Genomic DNA, 27,693 nt, shown 5'->3' on the forward strand with positions numbered 1-27,693 from the left:
AGTATTGAAAAATGCGTGCTCTTTTAGCCAATCAATCTGGGTCGAATAGGTGAGAAGTGGTGGTCCACAAAGAAGTGAATTTAAGGGAATAATTTTAGCCTTTGGACTCCTATTGTTTATTTCCCCATCCCTTCGATTTACCTGATGACCATAGCGCCAATCTAGGACTACACGAGGACTTACGCTCATCCCTGTGCTATCTCAAGGAGCATTAGACGCCAAGCACCATCCAATGTCAAAGAAGCACACGCTGCAGGAATCCCACACCACAGCACCGTGTCGCCTGATTTGTATTGATATTTCAACTTCCTATAGATAAGCACTGATGCACGCCTTCAAACAGTAGTTGACGCCACCACACCTGGCTTGACCGGCCAATAATTGAGCTGCTGGCCCAATCTTGGAGGGAGTGGAGGGGCTTGCTTGGCATCCTATATAAACCTATCGAGGTCGGAGCCATGTACCCATACCTGTTGTCAAAACTCACCGCAATTAATTATTTCAAAACATGAACTCTCAAGGTGTGTATGTCAGCTAATAGATTGAATGGGCCAATGGAAACTCAAGAACGTTATCCCTCCTAGAGCCCTTCGAGTCAACTGAAGTAAGAAAAACTTTGGATACCAACAGAGCGAACTCGCAAGTAGTGGAAAACAAAAGAAGTTCGATAGAAATCATCACTGCCCCCCATGAGTCACCTACACCTGAACATCCGGCCGATCATGAAACAGGAGAAGACAAACAATCAAATCTGAATGTGAGTTTAAAGTCTTAAGGAAGCGGCCTTTAAAATGTCTTCACTCTTTTATTAGCCTCGTAAACTTAAATCCTACGCCTACGGCATTCAAACTATTGCATTTTTTTACTGTACGCAATTCTTGAAAGGTGCCAAGAGTACAACTTATTTGAGATTATTACAGGGACCAACATCGGACTTATTATTATGCCATTCGCTGTAAGCATTGATTTGACCAGAACCGTTTGTGTTGAGCTCCTATCTTCCGTTCTTTGGCTGTAGTTTGCCCACAAGTATTTATTCCCGGATAATAATGCGGCCATCATTGTTACCAACTTCATTGCATTGGTGGGCATGTCAGGGCCGCTTTCATTGACATGGAACCAAATTGCTTTGTACGTTGGAGGGTTTACCGAAAGTAAGTCACGCTCTCCCACCTCATGTGTTGGTATTTCTAGATTGATTCATGCACAGCTATGATTTTCGAGGTCGAGAAGAATTTGATTGAACTTATATTCGCGGTAGCGCTAACCAAGTTTTCATTGCTTCCGCCCGCTGAAGAGGTCTGCTTAGGCTATTGCTTTGAAAGACTGTGACATTCAGACGCTACAGGCAGTACTGATGGGCTGTATAATCAATAATCTACTTAGTAGGGACCTGAATTCTATCTATATGCGATTCTGTTGTTGACAAGATCGATACTTGCATTATAGTTGTTGGTTTAAGCTGTAAGTACGGATTATCGTGGCATCTAATCAGCTAACATGGGTTTTGAAACAAGTTCAACTCGGGGGGCTCCGACACTACGAGCAAGGATTCGACGTAGGCAAAGCCCAAATCAATTCCTCCCTACTTATGCTGGGAGCAACAATACAGATACTACCCAGTGTGATGGCCTTTGCAATTTCTAATGACGGCTGGCAGGAATCAGGCTTAAGTTCCGAAGCCCAGACCGCAATTGTTGCGGTTACTATTCGATGCATTTCCGCCGTAATGCTTGGCTTGTAGGCGGTCTCTTATCGCTATGCGCTGATGTGTTGATACTTATATTTTACAAGCTATTGCTCCTATGTACTATTCTCATTCTTTGTACACAAGATAAGGGCGAGCGGCAAGCTCTTGATTCCCAATCACGATGGCCAAAGCAATCGCGCAACAAATTATCCATCAGGGTACACTCCGGCCGAGTTAATTATTAATGCTCTCCTTCGCAGGAATTCCTCCGCGAACAGAGGCGGAGAAGAGGTCTCCAACTCACGATCTAAAAGGAGAATCAATATTGTTGTCGCATTTGTTGGTGCAGTCGTGTTCACTGTGGTAACTGTTTTGAAAGTCATCATAAAACTTGGAGATAACTTCTGTTCTCGGTTGTTAGTTAACGGCCCTTGCACTCCAATACCTCTGGGAATCACTGGACAAAGTAATGCTTACCAGCGATCCAGAAAATCCCGAAGAACAGTATTATCGGATCAGCCCAAAGTTTTTGGGAGTGATGTGAGTGCTAATCTTACCTAAGTTTAATTCCAAGAGACCTCCTCTTATTAGTCGGAAAACAACTACCAGCATAATCCCACTAATCCAATGTATGGCTCAATTTACGTGGATAGCTGAGGTGATAAAGGATGGCATTCACAACCGCCTTGATGATGTGATTGATACTGTAGGTTATACTGTCTCAACTGCTCTGAAACTCTCGTACTTATTAGCAACTCATGCGACTACCATCGCAAGACAATTGGTGCAAGTATTCAGATGTCATTGTTGGTTACCCCGTTACTGGTAGTGACGGGCTGGGCCCTGGGAATTCCGGTGGGGTAACTTTGCAGAGATCCAATAGATTCATTTTTAACCGGGATCTCTGGTAGTTGTTTCTCATCAACCACTCTTTAGACTGCTTCGTATTATTCCTGTCTGTCCTGGTGATCAACTACGTAATTCATGACGGAAAGTCAAACTGGTTCGAAGGTACAATCTTGCTAAGTGCGTACCCAGCCGGACTCACTCCTGCAGGAGTTAACAATTTGCCCGACACGGTTTTGTCAACAGCACTTTACATCGTTTTCGCGATTGCATTTTGGTTTCAGTAAGATGTCTATCCTAGCCTTACAAAGAAACAAGATCAAACTAATCAATTAACATAACAGCCCCGAAAAATGGACGCCCATCGATCAGGAAGTGGAAAACATATGCAACCACAAAGGGGATATAATGCACGCAACGAACTCGACTCAATAAAGTGTTTTGTGTGTAGATGAGATGCGGTTATCCCAATTCCAAGGCGCCGTTGATTTCAGTTTTCTAAATAGATTACCTGTATTCAACTTATTTATGCGCGCACTTATTTTTGACCCAAAGTCCATCTCTCTTAATTCCGCATGTACGCTCCGCATTCATTCTCTTCTCCGCCCATAACCTTGTATATTCTTATCATGCGACACGTTGAAAACTACCGTATTTGTACAAGGTCATTGAAGTGCGACGCTCAAACCCGGAGTATAAAAACCACGTGTCGAATGTATTAAACTAAATACGCTTTCTAGTGAACTTCAGAGCATACAGCTGCCGTACGTCTATTAAAGTTGAAGTAGCATACGATACATATTTATTCATCGAAAATATTCCTTCACGGGTGACCACTGCCCTTTCTCCTCCATTGGATGATATTTCCCTGTCGAAGCTGACCACTGATCTTTACTACTCCCTCCCCTTTAGTATAGATCCGTAACCCTAATATGACTGAGTTCTCATCATCGTCTTTGGTCTAGGACTTCGTTAGAATAAGTCTGTCGGAAAAGGTAAATTCGACACATACTTGATTATTCAGCTTTCTAGACTCTTCTTCAGTTTGGATGTACAGGAACCTATGCGCCTTGTCATGCGATTCGGGCTTGAACTTGAGACATTGCTCGCAAATATTGTAGCTGAGACAAGCAGGACTATTCATAGCCAACATCAGTCAATAATCAAATAAAATGGCATATCAAAAAGCTACGCACTCGAGGCAACGGTACCATGATCCCTCTATAGGAGTCACCTACAAGCACCATCATTTGAATAAGCAAAGCAAAGCAAAAGATGGGACCATACCTTGCATACGTTGCACGCAAAACCTATATGAATAGGCCTGGAAATAGGAGACGGCAATGGTGCATAAGAGTAATAGGGACGCGGAGATGGGTTATATGAAGGACTATTTGAATAGGTTCCCACCGCCGGTACCGGATATGGCTCATTAGTGTTCCCCTGCGTGTTATCCTTTTGGACTTCCTCGATTGTCTTTTCAGGTGTAACGACTTGACCCTCACCTCCCATTGCGGGCTCCTCGGAATGAGTCCTTGGCTCATCGACGGGCTTCACCACTTCTTCTGTGTTGGCGGTTTCCCCGCCACTTTCGGTCGGAGCGTCGGGCCCAGGACCAGGACCAGGACCAGGTTCAGGCTCGGTCGCCGGGGGCTTCAAATCAGGAGAACTAGTATACGGCGCATCACCAACCGGCATTATAGGACTGGGCTCTCTGGGCGTAGTTGGCGAAGGGCTCGATTCGCTGGCGCTCGCAGACTTGGAACTATCAAGTCCAAGGTTCTTCTCCTCCAGAGTGTTTAGGTCTTCGCCACCAAACAGATCTTCCGGAGCTGGAAGGTGGCTCGTATATGCGCTGGTCAAGCAGAGTCAAATATAATTAATTTACGCTAAAGCAGTTTCAACTTACTTGGGGTCGAAATCTATTGTCCGATACTCAGATAATAATCGAATGGAGAGAGCGAGCTTTACTTACTGACTGCGATCGACTTGGATATTGCCTCTTGAGTTAGGACCTTGCTCAGTTTACGGGTGTCCCAGCTTCCGACCGAGTCTTGATAGTAATACTGCCATTGAAAATCAATATCAGCTCTAAAGGAAGAACGTGAGCATGACACTGTCTTACCTTTGACCGTCCCAACTTTTGTTTCCGATCCAATCTCACGTGCAAGACATAGTCTCCTTTTCGAGGTTGGCCAGTTCGACACTGACTGTCCGCCGCCAGAGCACATTATGATATGAACGGGTGTAAGGCTGTTTGGCCGGAGCACCTACATATGACATCAGACCAAGGCCAGATGGCGGTGAAAGAAACATCAATTCATCACCTATACGATAAACGACAAAGTCCATGGACCAGTCGTTACAACCCGAGACATCTCTGAAATAACGGTCGTTGAGTTTAGAGAGCACAAGGAGTGCCGGAGAGTTCTCCGTGACCGAGAATGTGACTATCATTCCATATTAGTCAGGCCTCACTAGTAGGGTCAAAAAGATACTGACAGCTGACATCGCCATAACTCCAGGCACAAGGATAGGTCCTGGCAGTCACATTCAACCACATCGAGCTCATCTTCCATCCACCATCGAACAGTCGACTACGCTCGATCGTGGCCCACGCTTTGAGAAAATCTTTGTATTCCATTAAGAATTCGCCGTCGTCGCCAAACTTGTGGCGGAGTTCGGGAAGGCGAGCTAGCCATTCGTGTGTCCATTCTTTGGAGCCGTCGGACCACGGGCCGTTCCATTCTGATTGGCCCCACGGATTTCGCATGCGTAGAAATCGTTTTCCTAACACCTAATTGATTAACATGAGATAACAAGGAGTGCTGTTTAACAAACCGTTGACTTCTAATGCTTCAAGGACCGAGTACGCATGTTTTGGGACCAGGCCTAAGAAGGTGGTAAGAGCACAAAACGTAGGAAAATAAGAGATTTTTCGACATACCATTTATCTGCCGGCGCGAATCATTCATAACACATGCGAAGAGTCTGTCTTTGTTGGCATTCATGAGTTGCTCCTCCCAGAAACGTTCAGTATTCAGAATATCCTTGACACGGAAGATGCTCGACACTCCTCTAAAAAAAAGCATCAGTCAAAGAACACGTCAAAACGGAAGCATCTTACCCGGTCAAACTTTCAACGGCCTCTGAGCCCCAATCCAAATCAATAGCTCCATAATCACCATGTAACTTTGCATACGCCTTTTCCAGTAGCGGTCTGCGATAATTTCATTACAAAACTTCATAGGATACCGGAGCTGGACTTACAACCAGGTCTCATTCTCCGTCTTGCTTCTCGAAAAGTACAGCGTCTTGCCCCCCACACGAGCCCGAGTATCAAATCGCTCTTTATCTTCGTGGTACATCTTTTGCTGAACATCTACAAGTTCTTCGTATCTGGGAATTCGAGTGAACAAAAGGTCGTCTATAATGACGTCTACCCATCCGGAATCGCGATAGAACAGAAACCCGTAGACACCGACTTCTTCATCTCTCTATAAAAATAGTTAATGAGCGTTTTCTCATATGAGGGGACCATTTACGTGAACACATATACGATCAATCAACCGTTTCATTGTCGCAACAGTCGATACGGCACTCATGAACCAGCTATTTCCCGCGTGGTTACTCTGTACGACATCCGATGAACTTGCACCGTCAATGAAGAATTCTGGCTATAATAATAGTGAGAAACAATAAACAAAAATCCTATGGAACATCTGTTACCTCTTCGAATATTTGCGTAACTCGCAGGACGTCGGCGGGCTCCAAGGGTAACTTGCCCGGTTCAGCTGGTGGAAGAGCGAGTCGGTTAAGCCCATACAGGCACCTCTCCTGATCGTCTTCGAGGTCAAATTCGATATCACGATATCGGCAATTCCTTTCTCTGGCAGCAAAATGTTGGCCGAGATGTGTGTCAGGCGCAGAGCTAGAATGCATACCTGCAGTGTCTGATTATCTCCTCCACTTTCTGGTGGCATCTTTCTCTTGCGATCTCCAGTTCGGCGGTGCATAGTAGATCGACCTCCTCCCTTCGTTGCTCGAAAGTGACTTTGCTCTGTGGCGCTGGCCTAGGCTCGGGGAGCTTCCCTAGAACTTCGGGGGAGATAATTCTGTCAAAGATAGAGAACATCTCTCAAGTGTATTATGAATGCAAGTATGGCTCGGAGTTGAAGAAGACCTGTATCAAGGAGGCTTAAGTATAAGGTACCATGTCAAGGAAAGGAATAGGCCGTGTGCCCGTGCGATGGTGCTGCACTATGCGCTTACGTAGCAGGAATATGGTAGGGCATTCCAGCACGCTCGGTCTTATTTTGTTCGCCGACGAGATGCCCGATCACATGTACACTGCCTTGATCAAGATTGATTCCTAATAGGTAGCACTCTCGTCTGTGCCGCTGTCGCAAAGCCCAGATTCGGTTTTTGGCCTAATAGTCGACCAGTTGAAGGAAGCTGCCTTCTAGTGCGCCGTCGAATTTCAGTGCTTTAATTGATGCATGCAATCACGGGGCAGAATCCACGGCGAGGGGAGTATCTCATCGAGCCTAGCGCCGAGATTTATGGTCCATATCAAATTCGGGATCTACAGGACCCCCATTGGGTGACCTCTGGGCCAAAATGCGATAGAAGTGTAGCGCAATTATTGACCCAAGTGCTACGACGGGAAGCTTCACACCAGGCCAGCCAAGTCGTCTGCTTGAGAAGAAAGACTTTTAGCCACCCAGGCCTACAGCTCGATTGCCGGGAATTTATCCGGATGACGTATGCTACAATCGACAGATGGCCCTTACGTCTGGAATATACATCTAGGCTTTACGTTACGTCGGAATTATTGTGGGACCTTCCACATCGAGTACTAGAGAATTGATGAATGGACGGCGGCCACGTCGGGCAAAGCCAGCAAGGTGGTAACACTCTCCCATTCCTTTTGACTCGAATTACTAACACCTATTGATCGCGTTAACTCACATACTAATCCTGGTCCGAATCTGTGTATGGTTTCTACATAGTGTAATCTGTACTTGACCCGCGCTTCGGTCTCGCGCGTTCTTATTATACTGTGCTATGTGGGTTTTGTATGTGATACAAGCGGGGAATCCCGTAGCCGCACGTGAGCGGTTCAGGAGTGCTTGCTGGGTTACCCAAGACTTCGACCGCCAGGATCGAAGGCTTGGGGTGGCAGAGAACCGCACAGGGTGGACAAATGATCCGGATGAATAAGACAGATATTACATAAACAATTAAAGCCATTAGAGACGAGACGGATATTTATGGTTTAGGATGGTACGAGGGACACTGAGAAGCGCGAGCACAGGCTGGATTTTGGCATTCGGTACGCCATTGCGAGGCCGTAGTATGCAATGCGTCTGGTTGAGTCACGTGACGATGACCTCCACCGGCCAAGTATCGTATGTGATGCGCCTCCGCACGCTGCGGCTCACATATATGTTCAGAATTCAACCCTCATGATCATGGAGATACCTAACTAAGCAGTCATAACGGCTATCTCAACCAATAAAATGACAGTTCATAGTGCCACCAATGAGCCTTGAATAAATGATTTTGACTGCTCCGTCCAATCATACCACCCGCTTTCATTGATTAATCTGGCATACACCCAAATAATCATCCAGACCATTCATGAACTCTCCTTTCCCTGCCAATAATAATCCCATAGTGAAGCTGTCTGGTGATTCTAACTACCCCTCCGCCTTTGCTATAAATTCGCAATCTTAGTGTGACCGGATTGTCTTTTCCCTCCTTGAGCTAGAGGCGAATGAGGGTATTACATGTGAGTTGTGGACTAATACATCTAGTATATTGATATTGATATACCACGACCTTTCCTTTTCCACGTAAGGGTGTTTCCCTGGCATACTTAATTGACCTCGGTCGTTGCCACCAATTCACCCTTGGTATGAATCCTCAATCCTAATGGCATCGAATTATCACCACCTTTTTTTGACTGAAATTGGCTTGGTACACGCTCAATCAGGGGAGTTTATTTCTACTGAATTGATCTTGGACAAAATCTTCGTGTATGACTGCGACGGCTCGATCTATTTTATCGTTTATCAGCTACCAAATGTGCGAAATCTCAAAAGATTGATATCTAGCCAGTTCAGTCGTTGTAAGCACAACGGGCTCAGAGCCACCATTTTTCTCGTCTCATTTTTTCTCCTTAAATCAGTATGGCGTGGAGAACAGACAGTACATATGTTATCCAAACAAGGCGCAGTGCTTCGTGATCAGCAAGTCGATTGGTATTTATATACCAAGATCAAAGTAAATTTGTTATTTCACAATATTTTCATCTACAACTAGTTGGTTTTACCATCCAGCAGTCTTTACCACTTAGCCAAATACATCCGTGAAATAGATTTGTCCGATAAACTTCTTAATCTCCTCCGGTGGTGGCGGCGTCTTGCCCTTCTTCTCGTGACCTTTGCGTACAATCTCCTTTCCAACTGCCTCGAGTCCCTTGCTCGCAGCCACGTTCCCGCATGTGAGGTACTGAAACACGAAAATCAGAGATACGTCGTCGTGATGGGGTCAGATTTAACGTACTCTAGCACCGTTGTCATAAACCTCTATGAGAAGGTCCGCATCCTTCTGCGCACGACTGAAAAACAACTTCACTCAGTTCTTGTTACCAAAAGTGCACATGAGTCGGACATACTCTTGAATATACTTGCATCCAGATGACTGAACTTTGGCCGCTTCATCTGGAGGTCTCGAAAAGGCAGGCCGCACATCCAAAAGTCTCTCTCCTTTCCAGTTCTTCTGGTCCATCCAATCTTTCAAGTCGCTATCGGCGTAAAGGAAGTCCTTCTTCGGATCGCGGCAGCCAAAGAACAGAATCATCTTGCCGACCTTTTCTCCCTGTCTTGCCCTCACCCAGCGATCTTGGATCATGGAACGGAATGGGGCAATGCCGGTTCCGGTCGCGAACATCACGACAGGTTTCTCTGCTTCATTTGCTGGAACCGGGTTCCCATCCTTGTCAGGTCGTTCAGGGAGACCAAAGTGCGCATGAGAAGATACTCTCCATGTGAAGCGTATGACGTCTCCGGGAGATTGTCGAGCAAGGTAGCCGCTGGAAACACCCTTGGTGTGCTCTTGATAGCTCAAAGTAAGGGTGTTGGGCTTCCAGAGTGGCGAAGAAGATATGGAATACTTAATACCTATAAGTAAGTTTGTGCATACGGCAAACGCATTGTACCCACCTCTCGTGTCCGCATATAAGGAAGCATAATAAAGAATTTGTTAAATGGAAGCTCAATGTCCCGATACTTCTCAAGATAATCAAGTATGCTTAGGTGATTCTTGATAGTGTTTGCAAGGGAGGTGTTGATCTCGGATTGTAACTCTCGTTTTGTGTCTTCGTTTCGCGTGTGCTTCATCAAGATCCGAAGGTGTGACTTCTGAGCTGGCTTTCCAAGTTCAACAAAGTTGATCAAAAGTTCGAACACTTTGACTCGTTCACCAGCAGGCAGGGTCTCGAACACGGAGGAAGATAATTTTTCGACACGGAATTCTTGCTCCAAAGGCATTCTGAAATGCCTAAAGACTCGATGAACATCCTCAATGGGGTTTGTCGGTAGACTGTGAATCATTGCTGAATGGTCAGATTACTGAGAAGCTGTAGGCAAACGAGCTTACACCGATATAACATCGCCTGGCTGATACTTGCAAGCCTCTTTCACCCTCATCCTTAGTTCTGTATAAAGATTTAGAGAAATTCTGACTTGGATAAAGACCGTATACCTATATGACGAGCTGGTAAAGTGCCATCCGGATTCGAAATCGTCCTATTTTCAACCACGACGGCCGAAATCGTGTCCTTTTGTCTCAAGATTCGATGCCGTGCATCTGCATTTCCTATTTGTCTTATCTCGTACACCTCACGATAGAGAGATTCATCATAGGTAACATCGTATTGCTAAAGAAAGGCATTTCAGCTAATCAAGACCGACACTAAACAGATTGACAAACCCCTAACCTTTGAGAGTACATTCCAGAGCTTGGCTGCCCAATCGTCAAATGCATCGGCGGTAAATGGCCTACCAGCATCAAACTCTCCTCTATTAGTCAATTTTTCAGCCCCACCGCGAGTTAGCATATCGTCGAATTCGATTGGGACCTTTTGGTAAGTGTCTGACCACCCACTTCGGCCACAACCGAATACCGCGTATTTCACGCCTTCCAGTTCGGTCGACTTTTCGGCAACTAATTTTGACAAGTATGCATGAAAGTCTTTTGCATTTTCGGTCGGATAACCTATCGCCCATGTCAACTGATTTTCAATCCTTTGCCTATTTCCGATGAATCGGGCATACCTGCGTAAGTAGCCGCAATTATGATCACCGGTCCGTCTTTTGGAAGCGCGTCTTTCTTGGCGTATCTATTCAACTCGGCCATTATGGGTTTGTATCCTGGGGCCATCGCATTAATATTCTGGGCTCATCGCTATGAAAAAATCCTACCATTGGCGGGGGCCCATCGGAGCAAAGTCTCTGCATAGTTCTCACATGTTCCATCTCGGCCGCCCCAGAGAATGTACATAGGAGTTTCTTTCTTTTCAGGCGTATGTGGGGTTGGTGTTTGGGTCACCTGTGACACAGGTGGCTCTTCAGTAACCCCGGCGCTTGATTGCGATTGGCCACGAAGCGATGCATGGAGTAAAAGATTGCCGGGTACAGGCCCGATTTGTTGTTCCCAGTTCAAATGATAATCGGCGTCAACCAATTTAAAGTCGAAACGTTGAAACAACGATACAATAGCCAGTTTGGCTAGCATCGTAATGAACGGATTTCCGAAGTAGGTATCTTTGCTTTTTTCCAGCGACTTGAGTCTCTTGTCGTCCTCGAATTTAATGCCCTCCATTCGCTCGGGTTTAAACTCGTTTGCCTAACCAGATTTAATGATAAGTAATAATCAGCCTAAAACATGCAAGGACCTACATCTTCCCCCCAGGCAATAGGGTCCGTATCTTTCAGAATCGATTCAACATCAATGAAGATTTTCGATCCCTTGGGTATAGTGTTGTCGTTGAAGGCCTTATCTTCCGAAGCGAAAAAGGCAAGTTTCGGAACAGGAGGGTGTAGCCTTAAAGTCTCTTCCAGGACAGCTAAATGAAACAAAATGAATTGATGGCCAAAATCATAACAAGTATGCGTAGGCTGACCAGTGAGATAAGGCATTCGGCTCAGGTGATCAGGTTTACAGTCACCCCCCTGCAGCACTTCATCAATTTCTTCCTGGAGCTTTTTACGAGCCGGTTCGTTTTTGAGTAGCTCATATATCGCAAAGGACAAGACACCTTGAGAAAAGGGAGATTATATAAACACGGACACATGGCCACAACTATGTACTTACTTGAGATTAGACCTATCGTAGCGACAGACAACATCGCGAGATACCTCGACACAGCATCCTTCAAAGTGGACGTCATTGGGATTGAGACCTGAAGAATCGATTTGCAAGCGTACCAGATTCTCGTCTCGTTTTTTCTCGTCCACCTGCATGATATCACTCAAGACATCGTACTTGTTAGGACTAATTACTCTTTTCCGGATCGCTACGGAAATTTCGAGTTTTAGCCACACATTTTGCGTTAAAGCTACAGTAAATACTCTACCTTCCTTCAACCTGTCCAGAACTAGGTTTGCGAGTCCGTCGACTTCTTTTGTATCTATGGTACTATCACCCTGAACTGGGGGTTTATCCGACCTGCTTTGCCCTGAGTTTGGGTCTGGGATTGCCCAATCGGCTGGCTTGGCCTCTGAAAGCCTTTCCGCCAATTCATACAGGTATCCCACGAATGGAACAAGTTCGGACTTGTAGAATGAGTTGAAGCGCATGTTCAAGACTGAAAGTCCCATAGAGTCCAGGGCAAGAAGAAAAAAGTCTTGTACTAGGCTTATTTTATTATCCGGGCCGAATCTATAATTCATCTCAGTAAACTAAAGTTCTTGTGAGGAAGGTACAATAAAAATCACCTTTCCCACTTGAGAACGAGCTGTTGCGTAATATCATCCATTCCACTAAATCCCCACTTCTGAAGCGGACTTTCCACAAACTTTTGAGAAAAGCTCTTGCGAACATTATTCCAGGTATCTGGTTCCACGTAATCACTGGGCTTTGGGGTAAAATAAGCGTGGATAATGCCCAAAGAACCGGTAAGTCCTTGAACGTATTTCGAGTCAGGTTGGGTATAATCCTCCAGGATCTGGTTTGCTAATTCGTACGCGTTGATTTCATATATTTTGGAAGGTTCACTTCCATCTAAGGATACACATGTGTGAGTCAAGTAAATGGGTGACACAAGTAATACCCACATACCGAGGGACTGAGACTCCAGGGTATGAATACCCCGATCATTGGAACGCTTATCCATCCAGTTAGTGATATGTGGCAAAATGTCGATCTCAACAGTCGAGGGGCACGAGTGGTCAAGCTAGTGTTATTCGCGCTTTATATCAGTGCAAAAACCCAGAGCTGTGTCGAGCTTGCGTCCAAATACCAACGCAATCTAGAATCATCGCGAGCCGGAGGCCGAATGATGATCTTGAATTTGAGGGTGCAGGTCAATTGGATCATCCTCAATGAACACGCTGCATAAAGATGCCGAATAGTAGAGCTCCGAAATATTCACCTCGAGGAAACCCGTCAGATTGAGGTGATGTTCTCCCCTATGTGCCATGGGCTCTGGGTTGACGGAGCGGTCAAGCCAACTTTAGCCAGGCTCCATCGTGAATTTGCAATGAGAATGAGATAACCTCGCACCTAAGCAAGCGCCCGTTCCTCAAGCATGTGACACCGGGCCCGCAAGGCATCATTTCTATGTTATCTACCGTAATGGACGTATCTCCTCCATGCGCTTATTCGGCTGCTTTCATTTTTTGGGGGATGGCGTGGATCGATGCGCAAAAACACGCGTAAAGGTATGAGAATACCGGCACAGCGTTACTAACTCGGGTTAGCAATCGGGGTCGTGATTCTTTACAAGTCACGTTTTCAGTACTCTGCAGCCTTCGGGAGAAATACGGAGTTGTTCGGAGATTCATTAATATTAGCATTGGGCTCGACGTGATATCAGTTTTAATTTGCTTCGGCACTTCACCTGAATCATACATGCGTCACACTTCTCATGGTTCCCGCTCTTGTATTCTCTTCACATGATGAACCCTATACCACATACCGCGTGTTGTCTTGTGGAGCATCCTAAAGCTGTAAATTAGTATGGATCAACGTTGTTGGGTTTGCGCAAGTTTACGTCGTCCCCGGCACCAATCACTCAATAACACACTGAAGGTCCTTAAGAAAAAGCGCGAAATATATAAAATTCAGATTGAGTCCACTTACACGCAAAAGAGTGACAGATTACTTGTACCTTCCGACTAAATTAGCTCGACCAAGTCAATATATCCATAGCCAACAGTGCTGCCTATTTGCGTGGCCGCGTCGGGGGGACATCCTGATTTAAATGCTGTACTTTTGGTATTTATACTCGGGCTCTGACCGCCCTCATCGCTGAGCGGGAATACGGTGTCAATTTTGAGTCATTTAATGATTTATGCGGACAATCTATTGAGAACTGACCTTATGATGCAGTGTTAGTCACTGATATCCGGCGCGAAGCGATGCTGAGCCTGTGGCATGACACGGGCATGGCTGGTGAATCGGAAGATCCTCCATGTCGACTAATCCGAAATCCTAAAAGTGGAAGCGAGAATAATTCCGGTTGACTGGACGAAAAGAACTATACGCGCGCAGATGGGCCAGCCGCAATCAACTTGAAGGTTAAGTCACCCGCAGCACATCGCGATCACGTGTATTTATAAGCGCCGTAGCAGTCTTTGGCTGACTTGTGATACTAATCTATTACAGAAAGTCAGGTGTGACTTTGTGATCAAAAGGCGAGCTCTGCTTGCCTTAAATTGAGAGGGAGTCTACCGTCGCTGCATGTCGAATACAATCCTCCTGCCTCCTGCACTTGGAGTTCGGAGGTTCTCCCATCATTTATCAGTGTCTCTCAGCGGGGACTTATGTACTCCCGTGAAACGAGTGCTGGTACACGGATTTATAGGATATATGCGTAAATTAAAGCAGAAATAGAGCCAAAACAAAGCGCCCACGTTCAGTGCAAAAACGTCTCACAGGCTTGAATCGACAGGCGTGCTTAATCTGCCAGAAATACAAGTATTGCATAAACAAACAAACAGGTTATGCGGAAGGGGAAGCCGTATAGTTTTGACTCGAATAGTTGATATCCTAAGCATTCAATTCATTGTTGTTGTTTAATTTACTTCATTTGGTCATTTTAACAGCAGCTCAGTTGTTCAGAGATTTCCAGTCGAGTGGAAATGAGCTAAATTATATAATGATCCGAACTTCCAACAAGGCCAGTTTTTCTGATCACATACATCATCTCATACTGAAATCAATCAGGGATTTAAAGGTGGCCAGAAATGTGGAACTGTCAACGACTGAGATGCTTCTCGAGTCAAGAATAAGCCCACTTATAAGCTTTGCTAAGATGTTACTGTGTCGGCCATCCACTTCTCTTTACATACACTACGGATCATTGTGTGGAAATGACCCATCAAACAGCTTTACTTTCACTATATCGAATCCTTTCTATGAGTGCTTATGTGGGGTATCTTGACTTTCAAGGGAAAGTAGCCAAGCCAATCACACTTGTTCTCAGTTGGAGAATCGGGGATCTTTCTCACAGTGAGATAGTGAGATCTCCAATTTTTAACAGCTCATAATGGCATACGCCGCAGGAGGACTGGAAAGGTACCTTAGGACCCCCGAATTGAAGACATATAATTGAGAGCTATTATTAATAAGCTGTTCACGTTGTGTCTTTGCGCGTATTAAAGTGTAATCACAATAGGAATAGTGAAAGTAATGCGTATTCATAAAATTTTGAGCTTATATTATCCAAGGGAATGGAACTACGCGGATCGTGTACCAGACCAATAAGTCAATTGAAGTGTAGAGAAGAGCCAATCTTACCCAATGAAACTCCAGCCAAATACTTCCTCCATCTTATTTAACCTATGATTTGGTCGCTGTGAATGCCGTGTGGGCTCTGTACGCGGTACAAGAGGGGTGTTGACCGGATCGCCCAAGACTGCGACCGTCCGGATCGGAGGCTTGGGGTGGGAGAGAACCGTACAAGGCTGAGTATGTTAGGGATGGGGTATGCAATCAGATGGGTTAACAGATAAATAAAATAAAATAAATGAAATATGCGATAGAGATAAAGTGATGACGGGTGGGCGATGAAAAACGCGAGGTCAGACTGAGTCCTCACGTTCGGTACACCATTCCGGGATCGCGGTGCGGGATGGTGTCCGGTCGACTCACGTGACCGCGACTTCGGCCCTCGGCCAAGTATCACATGTGATCCCTCAGCGCGCTGCGGCTCACATGTCCGCCATCATCAGTAATGCCTTTGACTGGTGTTAACGTTCGATTCATAAACTCGTACAAATAATTTGTCTGTAGTCTATATTTCCAATTTAATATATCCAGAACTTTGGGTTAAACTGGGCGCTCTTGATTGTCCTTCCTCTTCCATGTAATAATATTCCCATGCCTCAGTTGCCCACCAATAGTGACCACTGAATCACCCTTGGTGTAAATACGTAAGCCCAAGGTAACTGAGTTGTCCTCCCCTTCTTTTAACTAGACAATGGCTCACTTAACGTCCCTTGAATATGCAATGAAAATAACAACTCACTTGATCTTTGAGCTTCTTTGAGTCTTCTTCAGTCTGAATGTGCAGTAGCTTGTGTGTTTTGTCGTGCAAATTGGGCTTGGACTTCATGCATTTCTCGCATATATTATAGTTTAGACAAGCGGAGCTGTAAGCAGTTAGGTCACGAGAAGCGAAACACGGTTAGAAAGGATCGCGTACTCTAAGCATCGGTACCATGGGCCTTCAATAGGAGACGTCTTTATTTATTATTGTGCTCAGCAGATTGCTTAGATAGGCGTTTGACAATATAAATACCTTGCACACTTTACACATGAACCCCTCATGGACTACCTTTGCTGATTTTTCTATGAGTGAACAGTTAGTAACGCATGATATGACTAAATGGATCAATTATATACCTAGTTCAACGGTCGTAACTATAACCGGCTTCTCATTCTTCTCCTCTTTCGCGTCCTTCTTTTCGTTTTCTCCATTCGCAGCGGGATGAGTGACAGCATTTGTTGATTCGCTCGCGGTCCCTGCTGGTTGATCCTCGGACTTTTCCGCAGGTTCAGGCTTCTTTTCATCTGTATGCTTGACCTCCCGTTCGCTAGATTTGCCCTCGCTGGTGGTTCCAGAAGGCTCAAGTTTACCCGCCTCCAATATGGAGGCCTCATTCGTTGACAAGGCAGGGTTACTCTCACTCGCAGTCGTCGGCTGTGGTACTTCGACAGCGATTTGTTTTTCTTCCAACGAGGTGAGGTCTTCTCCACCAAAAAGCTCTTCTGGTGCCGGAAGATATTCGTTGTACGCCCTGAGAATGGATGGGTGTTGATTAAATGCGTATGAGCTATTTCCGGGAAGCCACTCACTCGGGATCAAAGTCTTAATTCATCACTGAATTTAGCTAGGGGAACGCTCCAGTAACCAGTGAAAACTTACTAATCGCGATCGACTTTGAGATTGCGGCCTGAGTCCAGACCTTGCTCAGCTTACGAGAATCCCACTCCTCGACCGAATCCTGGTAGTACGTCTGTTCCATTGTCAATTGAAATTTGTTAACGACCCATAAATATTGAAAAAGTACCTTTTTACGAATGTGTTTTCGATCCAGACGGACATGTAAGACGTAATCGCCCGCCTCCAAGTTATCAAGCTCGACGCTCGCGACCCTCTGCCAAAACCAGTTATGATATGATCGAGCGTAATGCTCCTCGCTCGGGGCACCTAGGGTGGGTTCGATTAACTTTCAAATGATAGCATAAATAGAGATCACAAACCCTTTTTGTACACGACAAAGTCCAAAGACCAATCGTTATAGCCCGAAAGATCTTGAAAGCACCTTGTATTGAGCCGGGAGAGTATAATAGAGGCCTGCGAGTCTTTTGTCACCGAGAACGTGACTATTGTGCAGACTCGGTATCACTCAACTCCTAAAAAACAATAATAAAAGGACTCACAGCTCACATCACCGAAGCTCCAGGCACACGGGTACGACCTCGAGGTAACGTTTAACCACATGGAGCTCAGTTTCCAGCCTGCATCAAATACTCTGCTTCGTTCAACAGTTGTCCACGTCTTGAGGAAATCCTTGTACTCCATGAGGAATTCGCCGTCGTCGCCAAACTTGTGATGCAACTCGGGTAATAGGGTCAGCCATTGACCAGTCCATTCCTTGGATCCGTCGGACCATGGACCCTTCCACTCGGATTTCCCCCATGGATTCCGAATTCGTACGAATCGCTTACCTATGAACAGAGTCAGTAATATTGTATACGTGATAGAGGCAGGACTCACCACTGACTTCCAGAGCCTCCAAGACAGAGTATGCATGTGAAGTGTATAGGCCTGAGATGAAGATAAGCGCAGTTAAACAGAAAACATTGGAATTCATGCGTACCGGTAATCTCTTTGGCTGCTGACCCATCAATAGCACACCCGAATAACCGGTCCTTTTCGACATTCAGCAGCTCTTGCCAAAACTTGTTCACATCGAGAATGTCTTTGATGGGAGTGAGAGTCGAAATACCACTACATGGGATGTAAGACATATTTAGCATGATGAGAAAGAAAGTATCGCACCCCGTCAAGGCTTCTATGGCTTCTGCATCGAACCCACCAACGATAGCCTGGTAATCGCCATTCAATTTGGCATAAGCCTTCTCCAAAAGCGGACTATGAACATGAGTCAATGTCCAAGAATGTTATTGTTCATAATGCCACTCACAGCCAGGTCTCATTTTCAGTCTTGCTTCTTGAAAAGTAAAGGGTTTTGCCCCCAATTCGTGCGCGAGCGTCAAATCGCTCCCTGTCGCCGTGATAAAGATCTTTTTGGTCTTCCCAAAGTTCTTCGTACTTCGGGATTCGGGTGTATAGGAGATCGTCAATGACTACATCTATCCACCCTGAATCCCGATAGAACACAAAACCGTATACCCCCACCTCTTCGTCCCTCTGAAAGATCATCTCAAGTAGGATCCGAGAATGAATTCAAATGACTTACATGTACGCATATTCGATTGATTAGACCTTCCATTGTGGTGACAGTCGACACCGCACTCAAGAACCAACAGTCACCGAGTGATCCTTGAGCAATGTCAGACGAGCTTGCACCATCAATGAAGAACTGAGGCTGAAAATGACAAGTGAATAATTTTACTTGTTGAAGGAATCAAAATTATTTACCTCCTCGAATATTTGGGTGACTCGAAGGACATCGGCGGGCGAAGGCAAACTGTCCTTATCAGGAACTAGCCCATAGAGGCACCTATCTTGATCCCCTTCTAGATCAAATTCAATATCGCGGAAACGACAGTTACGAGCACTAGGCCATTTGTTGCATATTAAGTAGGATTTAGGGTATGTTTATCAGAGAAACTTACCGGCAATCCTTTATAATCGCTTCGACTTTTCTCTTACACCGATCTGTAGCAATCTTGAGTTCTTCGGTGCAAAGTAGACCTGCTCGTTCTTTCTCTTGTTCGAAATTGACTTTGCTATGCGTCTTCGGCTCGGGTATCTCAGCTTCCACTTCAGGCTTGATGATCCTATCGATGTACGATAGTATATTAGGCATTTCTTTGGCTCGGTACGCGAATAAGAATGGAGGATGTCGCGGGAATCACTAGGCTAAGGTAGCCTCATGTTTTGTAGCTTGCCAGCATAGCAAGCCACCGAATCGGGGTACTGTGAAGCGCCCTCTTGATGAATTACTCCATACCTAAACGGGATACCAACGAGGTTGTCCTCGGTCGGATGCATCTCCCCGACCGGCATTTGGCTGTCCGATCAGTTCCCATCAGGACTGAGCTGCCAAAAAAGGGGTGTAAAGGAACATCGGCATCTGTCCTTGACTATGGCTCATAGTTCATCGATGGCACCTACCTCGTGGAAAGTGGTTTCATACAGTGTGGCCCTACATGCGGGCGGCTGCCCCCCGCCCCCCTTGAATGAGTTCGCGCAAAATCCGTCTCGACGTTTCGTACCTTAGCACACGCCTCTGATATCGCGGTATGTGGTAATCAACCATCCCGACTACAACAGGTTAAGCATGCTTCCAAGTAGTGCATCGGGACAGTGGGAGGGACTTAAGAAAATAAAGGTCCCATGCGAGTGTGATCGACCCACAAAGGCCGAGTAGTCACGTGGTCGCGCCACTCCAGTCCCCGCGTTCCTGCGCCCAAGTACCGGCTCATGCATCTCCGCAAGCTCCGAATCACGGCCTCATTTTGGTAAATATTAGCTGCGCAGGATTGTTCTTCTGGCCTTATCTCAGCATCGTCCTGGTCTTCGAATCCTCTAGGTTTCGCTTTATAACTTGATGTGCCGGCTTCGGACTCAAATGATCGCTCCTTTATAAGCTCGTGTCACATTCTTAGGTTGTGGAGATCTTTTACTGCGTTAAACTCGACTATCCGAAAATTTGGCTCGAGATTTTGTACAGCTTGAATACATGGTATATTGTGAGCATTGATATTGCGGCCCAATATTGTCAATATTACCTATCTTCCGAAGGCATTCAACAATCGGGCTTTATAACTTCTCACTTTTGCGCACTGGAAGCTGAAAGATTAAAATCACTTCGTATCAAGATATTTAATAAGGCAAACATATGCAACTCCTGTACGTAATTAAACAGGATATGCCGAAACACTGTGAAAAGTAACCTATTTAAACATAGGGGGGGGTGCCCCTTAAAACCCGTCAGATTGCAATTTACTTACTTAAAATCAGCACTTAAAATTCTGAGCTGGTACCAAGGGGTACTTAAAACTCCAGGGGGAGGGGGTGCTTGGTTTAAGAGGGTATTCTACTCGGGACTCGTTGATAAATTACATGATAAATTTAAGTACATACAGCAGTTAATTTGCCCATCCATCTTCATTGTCCGAGTCATGCTCGTCCACCCGGAAGTCCGTGCGGCAAATTCCTCCACTACGATCAATGATTACCCATTCTCCTGCCTCCCGTGTTGCCCGTGTGAATACGCGCCCAGCGACGTTCTTGACAGACGTGATGTCAAGAACGAACGATCGCCCAAATTTTGTGAAGGAGATCCTTTCCTCGGCGGCATCTCCCTCTACATCCTTTGCCTCGGTGATATGTGCAAGGACGTGTGTTGTGGGGGCGTCAATTTCGTTTTCTTGGTCGGTGGGGAATGTGACCGCGAGAATAAAGTCAAGGCGGCCGTAACCGGTCACACCAATCATGTTAACGGTTGCATCAGGGTCGTTCTCGTTCTCATCTCTCTGAAATGTAAACTAACACAAAATTAATACAAAATAATAACGGTCATGGGTGACTTACACGAACAAAAGACGAGTCGCGTTTGCCATAAATAGACGAGGGATTGCATGCAACGGCCGAACGGATACAATCACCCCCGTCACCTATTCGGAGCTTTCCCCAGCGTTTGCATCGCTCCGGTAAGTACGCAAGCCACCCGTGGTATGTAAGACGAGGTAGCTGCCGAAAGTTGTTGGTGCGAAAGTACCTGGCAACATGTTGGCGGATGGTGCCTTTGAGACGAAACTCGCGGAGGCGGGGGAATCGAAGGATGATATCGTGCTGTTCATCTATCAAGGTATGAGTACCCGAAATTAATCCATAAATTTACTCACATTCGGGGTACATAAATTCCATTCGACTGATCGGAGCCGGCGCATCGTTCTTGCCAAAGAGCAGTGCCTTTCGAATGCTTGGGAATCGATTTGCTATTGCGGCGATTTGGCCCATATGAAGGACATGTTTGCTGATTGTCACATATGGTACTACTTTGGACTTGGCGCAAAAAGTGACTTCACGGCAGTATCGCTCCATACAAAATGACCATGCGACCCAGACAGGCCCGCAGCGGAGAACATCGTCGGCGACATGAAGAAGCGCATGTAGAGTTAGTTTACAGACACACAGCCTGTCGTATTTATATTGATAATAATATCTATTAAGAACATTAGTCTTGCAAGTGAGCAAAATTCAAGACTTACTCTTCGAAACCCTCGACGTAATGAGCAATCTCGTCTCTGAGTTGCTCTATTCGAGCTGTAGTGTTAGTAACTGAGGTAAGACACTTCATGATCTCCACAAGCTCCAGGTAATGTTCGTAGTATTTCTTGGCAAGCCGTCCACGTAGAACTACTGGTCCAATAAAAACTAGCCAGAAAGCCCAAGTCTCGCCGCAAAAAACCGCTTGGCTAGTCTGAATGTTAGGCAAGGGTCGAATGAATGCGGCAGGTAGTGTTTTTGAAGCCTCTTCGGTCTCAAGTCCAATAGCGGCCCAGTCGTCAGCAGATATCAAATAATCCTCGTCGCCAGAATCATCAATGCCGTGACAAGATCCAGTCCAAAGTGAGATAAGTTCACGGCCATGATTGAGAAGAAACAAGTGAAGGTATTCGTGCGGGTACGAGTCAGGCCGACAAATCGAGGGAATGCGGTCGAGGATCGAATGGTTGATGAGTCCGTAGTTCTTAGACAAGGCATCACGTTGGCGCTTTGTGTTGGCAGCATCCATTTCTCCAAGTTGGTCAGCGATCCTAGCTTTGGTGCGGAGAGGGAGATCGAGTGGGTTGTACGAAGGAATTGTATCGGGCGGGAAATCCTGTGGGTCAGGTCTGCCGTCTGGGATTGCGTCGGGGTAGTCGGCTGGGTTAGCAAGAGGGATGTAATAACCCTTGCGGCAGGTATGATAAACACCAATGGCCTCGCACGCGCGACAAGGAACCTTGCCGTTTGGTCCTTTCATTTGGGTCACGTGCTTGATTGCCTGCATGTCGCCCGAAATGAGAAAAGCATGGGCCCGTAACTTGAACCGTTCCCGCCTAGTGACGTCGTAAGTCTCAACCCCACGAGCCTGTTCGATCGCCTCCCCCACAAACGGCTCCAGGTACGAGTCAAAATCCTTCGGCTGGTTCGGTCCAGGGATAACGCCCAGGGGAATCAAATTGCGAAGCTTAACGCGTTCGCTTGCAGGGAGATTTAAATTGATGGCCATAATCGGCCAACAAGTACTTTTCTCAGAATGCGCCTGCTCGAATAGGTTGACGCCATCTGTCATGACCGCATAGGCAATGTCACGAGATCCATGAAAATACCGGACTCCCAGGTCCTCACCTTCGACAATAATGTTACTTTCACACAGATCTTTATAGCGTTGCGAGTCAATGTAATCATCCATCCGGCCTTCTTCCTGTGTATAGTTGGCTCGATAATACATTCTCTTAATCATCTCCGGGTTGTTGAAATACCCCTGGAATCGAGGGGTTGTCGGGAGATACTCAAAAACCTGGCGTGGTCTTCCCTTTGAGTCATAGCGCGGCTCCTTACATGTAGAGCATATATCCTCGTTGGCGTAGGGTCCAGTGAATGCGTGACAGACGTTGATGCAGCAGTCAATTGGTTGAGGGGATATCCCAGAAAGAATAGCAAGCTTTCGGTGTAAGCAATAGGCTGAGAGCAAATAGATTTTTTCCCGAAATGAATACCGAATACGTTTGTAGTTGCGCTGCGAGATGTGTCCAAACAGTCGTATAGCCATCATCTTGATGCTATCCATTTCTTCCTCGGTAAGAGTTTCGGCAACTGGTAATTGTAATTGTAAGATATTGCGTGCAAGAACTAAAAAAAGGAAAAAGAAAACTTACTAATGTTGTCCATTTCAAGAGTGTCTTCGTCAAACCAACGATCGTACTCGCGATAATCCTCCTCCGTGATGTGTGCAAATCCATCCTTGTCAGGGGGTTCCTCGTCGTCGGGCGGGGGAGTTGGCGTTCACGAGGGAATGCGAACAGGGTTGTCGATATCGTGCCAATCGGCATGCAAGTCCTCCGACTCAGACAGCTTGCTGTCAAGGTGTGCGCCCATGTATGCATCAATATTGTTAAAGCTGTTGTCTGAATTCAAAATATAATGCAAATTTAGCTGCATACATTCGCAAAATACTAACCTCCAAGCCCTAAATCCCCTCCACGGTCTTTGTACTGATGCGCATTATGCATTGTATGGTCAATATCCATTCCATTCTCACTATTTTCAGCGTTGTCCTCATCGTCTTCAATGTTGCCCGCACGCAAAAGTTGGTCTAGCCGCTGGGCTTCGGCTAGATGTCGATAGCGGGTGCGTATGTGGCACTCATGGGGGGTAGTACCATACTTATTTATTCCACAGTAACACCAAACACGCTCTCCGGTGACTGCTCTACGGTCGGGCATGTTGCGGTCGGACTTAGTGAAATTCGTTGGTTGTGGTCACGTGCTGATGGAAATTGCCGATTCCTCGCGCTCATTTGACCGCCGCCCTCCTTGCACCCTCTTGCTCTTAGCCACCACTAGCCACCCCCCGTTCTACTCCCCCAGCCGAAATTGCTCAAAATCGGCTTATACCAATAGATAAAGTGGCTCGAATCGTTCTCCATTATCATCCAATAGCCCCCCTACATTTCCAACGCATCCCATATTGTCCAGTCGCGAAGACTGGGTAAGTGACATTTCACCAATTTCGTAATTTCTACTAATATGATCTCTTTATTCTAGTATCTACGATGTCTCAAGACATCCTAGCATTGTTATCGAAGTTTGCAGCTAACCCTGATCTCCTCCCACAGTTCCAGGCGTTCCTTGAGGCACAGGGCGCCGCAAAGTCATCAGTCCCTGGTAAGTACATTGTTTAGTACATTGAAAACAGCTATTCAACGTTGTAGAAGGTGGATATATTTTATCTAGATTTATTACGCATTTTTAACCCCAACCCCAGAGTCTGGCCCACCCGCGGGCCCATCGATCCCCAATGCGGAAGAGACACGAGGCCAACCAACCACACGTAATCAGTGCTCGACACCTTGGTAAGTATCTAAATACCGTATCTATTGAGCTGGACAGCTAATCACACAATCTGGTAGTCAAAAGTCACCTCCCCGGCGCTCTATCAAGTAAGTACTAGCATATATTCTGGCATGCTAACTTGTCAATTAATTAACTTAACAGGGATCACAAAAACACGCAAAATCCATATCCTTCCCCTTCCGTCAATACTTCCATTCGGCATTCTTACCACTCCGACTCTCGCTCTCTCACTCACAATCATGCTCGTTCTCCAGCTCGTTCTCCAGCTCATTATCCGGCTCGTTCTCCCACTCGTAATCGTACTCGGTCTCCGGCTTTCGATCGTGCCCGGTCTTGCTGTCGTGATCGTGGTTGCGCCCGCCCCCACTCCCGCTCCCGTTCTCGCTCTTGCTCTCGGACCCGTTCTTGCTCTCGCTCTCGGACCCGTTCTCGCTCTTGCTCTTGTGTCCGGTCTTCTACTCACGATTGCGCCCCCGCCCGCTCCCGCTCTCAAGAGGGCCCTTATCATCACTCCAGCAACCAGCCTACCACTGAGACCAAGAAGCCAAGGGGCTGGGGCAAAGCAGATTATTACGATCAAATGCCGACATCTTATCAGAAAGGAGGCGGGTCAGAGGGCGGCAGACGTGGTGGACGCGTCTATGAATTTGTCAAAGGTGCCAAGGTCATCAAAGCCACTTTCCTCGAGCGCATGTCCCGCCAGGAGGCACACAAATTTATAGTCAAGCATGGTCACCCTTTTGGACACAAATACAACATGTACTTTAATCCATACGGATATGTGCCCAAGGATCCAAAGGCGGTTGCGCGCATACATCAGCCCCCTGGTGAGTGTGGTGTTGACTGGCAGCTACTCTATGCAATGGGTTGCCGCGGAGACTATGACTTGTATAACAGCACGCGGGTAAGTCACACATTGGTCAAATGTATTGACTGACCCACTTGTTATAGGGAAAGATCCGGGCTGTGGCGAAGGCATTCGCATGTAGGATTGTGGAGCGCAGGCAGCTAGAAACAATAACTTGGGGTGACTTTGGTTCAAGCGATCGCAAGGAGTTCTATGATGGAGTAAATTATATATTTATTTGCTTCATTCTTGACACTCTGACTATTATATTTTTTAGTGTTATAAAGCTTGTCCATGGCTCTTCCATTTCCGGGGCGAGGCGAACGACGACTGCTGGGTGGCTCGATTGGTCATCCAGCAATATTTAGTTCAGGCCAAGGGATACGACCCAAAGCGAAGTAAGTGGCCGTGCATCTTATCTAATCATTGCTGACGTACGCTATAGCAAAACCCAGGGAACAGGACGACAATCTTCGTCGGAATGCATCCAAACTTGCGCATAAGGACGTAATCCCACCCAAGGACGAGGACCCGTACTATATCAATGTGCCAGAAGGGGGCTACGGCAATGGGCCCAAGCGGTTGGCGAAATTCAAGCGCTCTGATTCACCCTCTTGCGGGCGATCCTTGTCCACCCAACTGCCTCCCTCGACTTCGTCCTCGAATCGCCACGCTCGTCGGGCAGACAAGGTCGTTTCGGAGGAAGAAGCTCGCGCTACGGCGTCCAAGTCCAGCGCATCAACAACGAAGCCTGCAGCACAGCAGGGAAATAAGCAAAAGGCAAGTGTTGGAGTATACTTTTAATAAATTCTAACTTGACATCTAGGTCCTTCGCAAGAGAAAGCGAGTTGTAGAGTCATCGGACAGTGAATCGGAGCAGGCAAGTTAATTGAATGTAAACGTATACGAGTGTAACTAATAATTTACACTTCAAGGAGCCCGCTGCAAACGCAAATTCCCCGCCCCCGGCAAGCCCCCCGTCCCTCGACTCCCCCAGAGACCGCCCATCCCCGTCTCCGCCCCAGGATAGCCCCCCGTCCCCGTCTCCGCCCCCACCCCCGGCAAGGTCCCCAACAAAGACGCCTCGCTCAATCGTTGAGGTGGTTCTTCGGTCGCCAGCCCCGGTCAAACCCATGGTATGTCTTAGTTCTTGGTCGAAATCGAGCTGATCGTGCCACCATCCCAAGGAGCCCTGCCGAAAGGAGCCGTCAAAGCCTGCCGCCGACCCCAAAGAAACGCGGCGACTGAAGCGCAAGGCCGAAAACGATGTAAGTTCATCATGCTACCAAAACAATCACTTACGTTTCCTTGTAGCGAGATGAACCTGCCACAAAGAGGCAGCAGCCAAGCCGCGTCGTGGAGCCGGCCGTGGACAAGGATGCCGGGGAGCAGGGGCCATCGAAGCGAAAGATTCGTCCAAGAATGGTAAGCATATAGTCTCAGTTATTCGAGTATTAACATTGTTTCAAGCGCCCGAAACGCGATCCCACCCCCGAACCCGAACCCAAGTCCCAGCTCCCCCCACCCCCACCCCCGCCTCCGAATCCGCCCCAGCAGCCCCAGCCCCAGCCCCAGCCCGAGGGAGGTAAGGAACATCCCGATGGTGGAGACGGTGCCTCATCCACCAAGCCCTCGGCCCCCAAGCCACGTGAGTCGACGCCTGCTCCCGATTCACCGCCCACTCCCAAGCAGACCAAGAGAGGGCGATCCAGGAATATACCCGATGTAGGCGCCTCTATTTATCTTGTAAATTAGCTAATTCGTCCACCAGGAGGAGAGCCGAGTCGTCAAAGTGACGAAAATGACGATACGCACTCGCCGTGATGGACTTCGCACCCGCGAATGAGTGGATTATCGCTAAGCCAACTTCGCGGTGCTGGCGACAAGGCGATGAGCTCAACGGACTCATGATATTATATGCAATTGTACGACTTTTTTCGTGTGTGGCTGACCCGTGAATGTATGACCATTGAACCAATTAACGTGATTAATTTTAAGTACCCCGTCTAAGCTACTAGCTACGTGCACACGATCGTGTGACATTTAAGTGGTAAGGAGGTGTAATCCAATATGGAATTATAAGAAGGTGGAGTACTAAAAGGGTGACACTCCGATAAAGTACGCCCCATACGTAAACTTAAGTACTTAATCTAGTAAAATTTTAAAGCAGTTACCACCTTGTATTTTAAGCCGGTTTCTTTTCACAGTGAAACACGTGACAATCAATGGGATGAGGGGATAAACCTGATGTATC

At 46.7% G+C, this 27,693-nt stretch overlaps 6 protein-coding genes across 6 annotated transcripts; 2 read left to right on the top strand and 4 right to left on the bottom strand.

The window, feature by feature from the left end:
• Nucleotides 1-508: 508 nt before the first annotated feature.
• Nucleotides 509-2,971, top strand: RhiXN_08187 (uncharacterized protein; the record flags this gene model as incomplete). The annotated part of the gene is made up of 12 exons (XM_043328003.1): nucleotides 509-521; nucleotides 585-757; nucleotides 813-867; nucleotides 921-955; nucleotides 1,019-1,154; nucleotides 1,211-1,299; nucleotides 1,835-2,053; nucleotides 2,112-2,230; nucleotides 2,282-2,396; nucleotides 2,443-2,550; nucleotides 2,602-2,819; nucleotides 2,881-2,971. The coding sequence occupies 12 exons, from the start codon at nucleotides 509-511 to the stop codon at nucleotides 2,969-2,971; spliced, it is 1,371 nt and encodes a 456-aa protein (XP_043183388.1).
• Nucleotides 2,972-3,359: 388 nt separating this feature from the next.
• On the bottom strand, nucleotides 3,360-6,671 carry RhiXN_08188 (calpain family cysteine protease; the record flags this gene model as incomplete). Its single annotated transcript, XM_043328004.1, has 16 exons — nucleotides 3,360-3,497; nucleotides 3,549-3,672; nucleotides 3,733-3,770; nucleotides 3,824-4,391; nucleotides 4,446-4,458; nucleotides 4,512-4,627; nucleotides 4,701-4,806; nucleotides 4,864-4,986; nucleotides 5,039-5,326; nucleotides 5,378-5,428; nucleotides 5,484-5,614; nucleotides 5,664-5,756; nucleotides 5,807-6,033; nucleotides 6,082-6,213; nucleotides 6,266-6,425; nucleotides 6,481-6,671. 16 exons carry the CDS (start codon nucleotides 6,669-6,671, stop codon nucleotides 3,360-3,362), a joined length of 2,499 nt encoding a protein of 832 aa, XP_043183389.1.
• A 2,222-nt stretch (nucleotides 6,672-8,893) lies between these two features.
• On the bottom strand, nucleotides 8,894-12,938 carry RhiXN_08189 (cytochrome P450 family protein; the record flags this gene model as incomplete). The annotated part of the gene is made up of 16 exons (XM_043328005.1): nucleotides 8,894-9,052; nucleotides 9,107-9,161; nucleotides 9,219-9,715; nucleotides 9,766-10,144; nucleotides 10,202-10,259; nucleotides 10,307-10,481; nucleotides 10,542-10,819; nucleotides 10,879-10,974; nucleotides 11,026-11,449; nucleotides 11,503-11,669; nucleotides 11,727-11,861; nucleotides 11,918-11,975; nucleotides 12,031-12,119; nucleotides 12,180-12,484; nucleotides 12,541-12,826; nucleotides 12,884-12,938. The coding sequence occupies 16 exons, from the start codon at nucleotides 12,936-12,938 to the stop codon at nucleotides 8,894-8,896; spliced, it is 3,216 nt and encodes a 1,071-aa protein (XP_043183390.1).
• A 3,158-nt stretch (nucleotides 12,939-16,096) lies between these two features.
• On the bottom strand, nucleotides 16,097-19,329 carry RhiXN_08190 (calpain family cysteine protease; the record flags this gene model as incomplete). The annotated part of the gene is made up of 17 exons (XM_043328006.1): nucleotides 16,097-16,240; nucleotides 16,296-16,419; nucleotides 16,473-16,510; nucleotides 16,569-16,618; nucleotides 16,673-17,067; nucleotides 17,126-17,138; nucleotides 17,196-17,286; nucleotides 17,341-17,480; nucleotides 17,534-17,656; nucleotides 17,714-18,001; nucleotides 18,051-18,101; nucleotides 18,154-18,284; nucleotides 18,336-18,428; nucleotides 18,481-18,707; nucleotides 18,757-18,885; nucleotides 18,939-19,077; nucleotides 19,136-19,329. The coding sequence occupies 17 exons, from the start codon at nucleotides 19,327-19,329 to the stop codon at nucleotides 16,097-16,099; spliced, it is 2,370 nt and encodes a 789-aa protein (XP_043183391.1).
• A 1,285-nt stretch (nucleotides 19,330-20,614) lies between these two features.
• On the bottom strand, nucleotides 20,615-23,962 carry RhiXN_08191 (Transposase family tnp2; the record flags this gene model as incomplete). The annotated part of the gene is made up of 7 exons (XM_043328007.1): nucleotides 20,615-21,013; nucleotides 21,060-21,328; nucleotides 21,374-21,693; nucleotides 21,740-23,333; nucleotides 23,396-23,480; nucleotides 23,541-23,644; nucleotides 23,698-23,962. The coding sequence occupies 7 exons, from the start codon at nucleotides 23,960-23,962 to the stop codon at nucleotides 20,615-20,617; spliced, it is 3,036 nt and encodes a 1,011-aa protein (XP_043183392.1).
• A 329-nt stretch (nucleotides 23,963-24,291) lies between these two features.
• RhiXN_08192 (uncharacterized protein) lies at nucleotides 24,292-27,285 on the top strand (the record flags this gene model as incomplete). The annotated part of the gene is made up of 13 exons (XM_043328008.1): nucleotides 24,292-24,403; nucleotides 24,504-24,591; nucleotides 24,656-24,678; nucleotides 24,734-25,201; nucleotides 25,249-25,496; nucleotides 25,544-25,660; nucleotides 25,717-25,837; nucleotides 25,885-26,231; nucleotides 26,375-26,575; nucleotides 26,627-26,707; nucleotides 26,754-26,864; nucleotides 26,910-27,164; nucleotides 27,211-27,285. 13 exons carry the CDS (start codon nucleotides 24,292-24,294, stop codon nucleotides 27,283-27,285), a joined length of 2,247 nt encoding a protein of 748 aa, XP_043183393.1.
• Nucleotides 27,286-27,693: the final 408 nt, after the last annotated feature.

The sequence above is a fragment of the Rhizoctonia solani genome, chromosome 9 (genome assembly GCF_016906535.1).
Source record: "Rhizoctonia solani chromosome 9, complete sequence".
Lineage (NCBI taxonomy): Eukaryota > Fungi > Basidiomycota > Agaricomycetes > Cantharellales > Ceratobasidiaceae > Rhizoctonia > Rhizoctonia solani.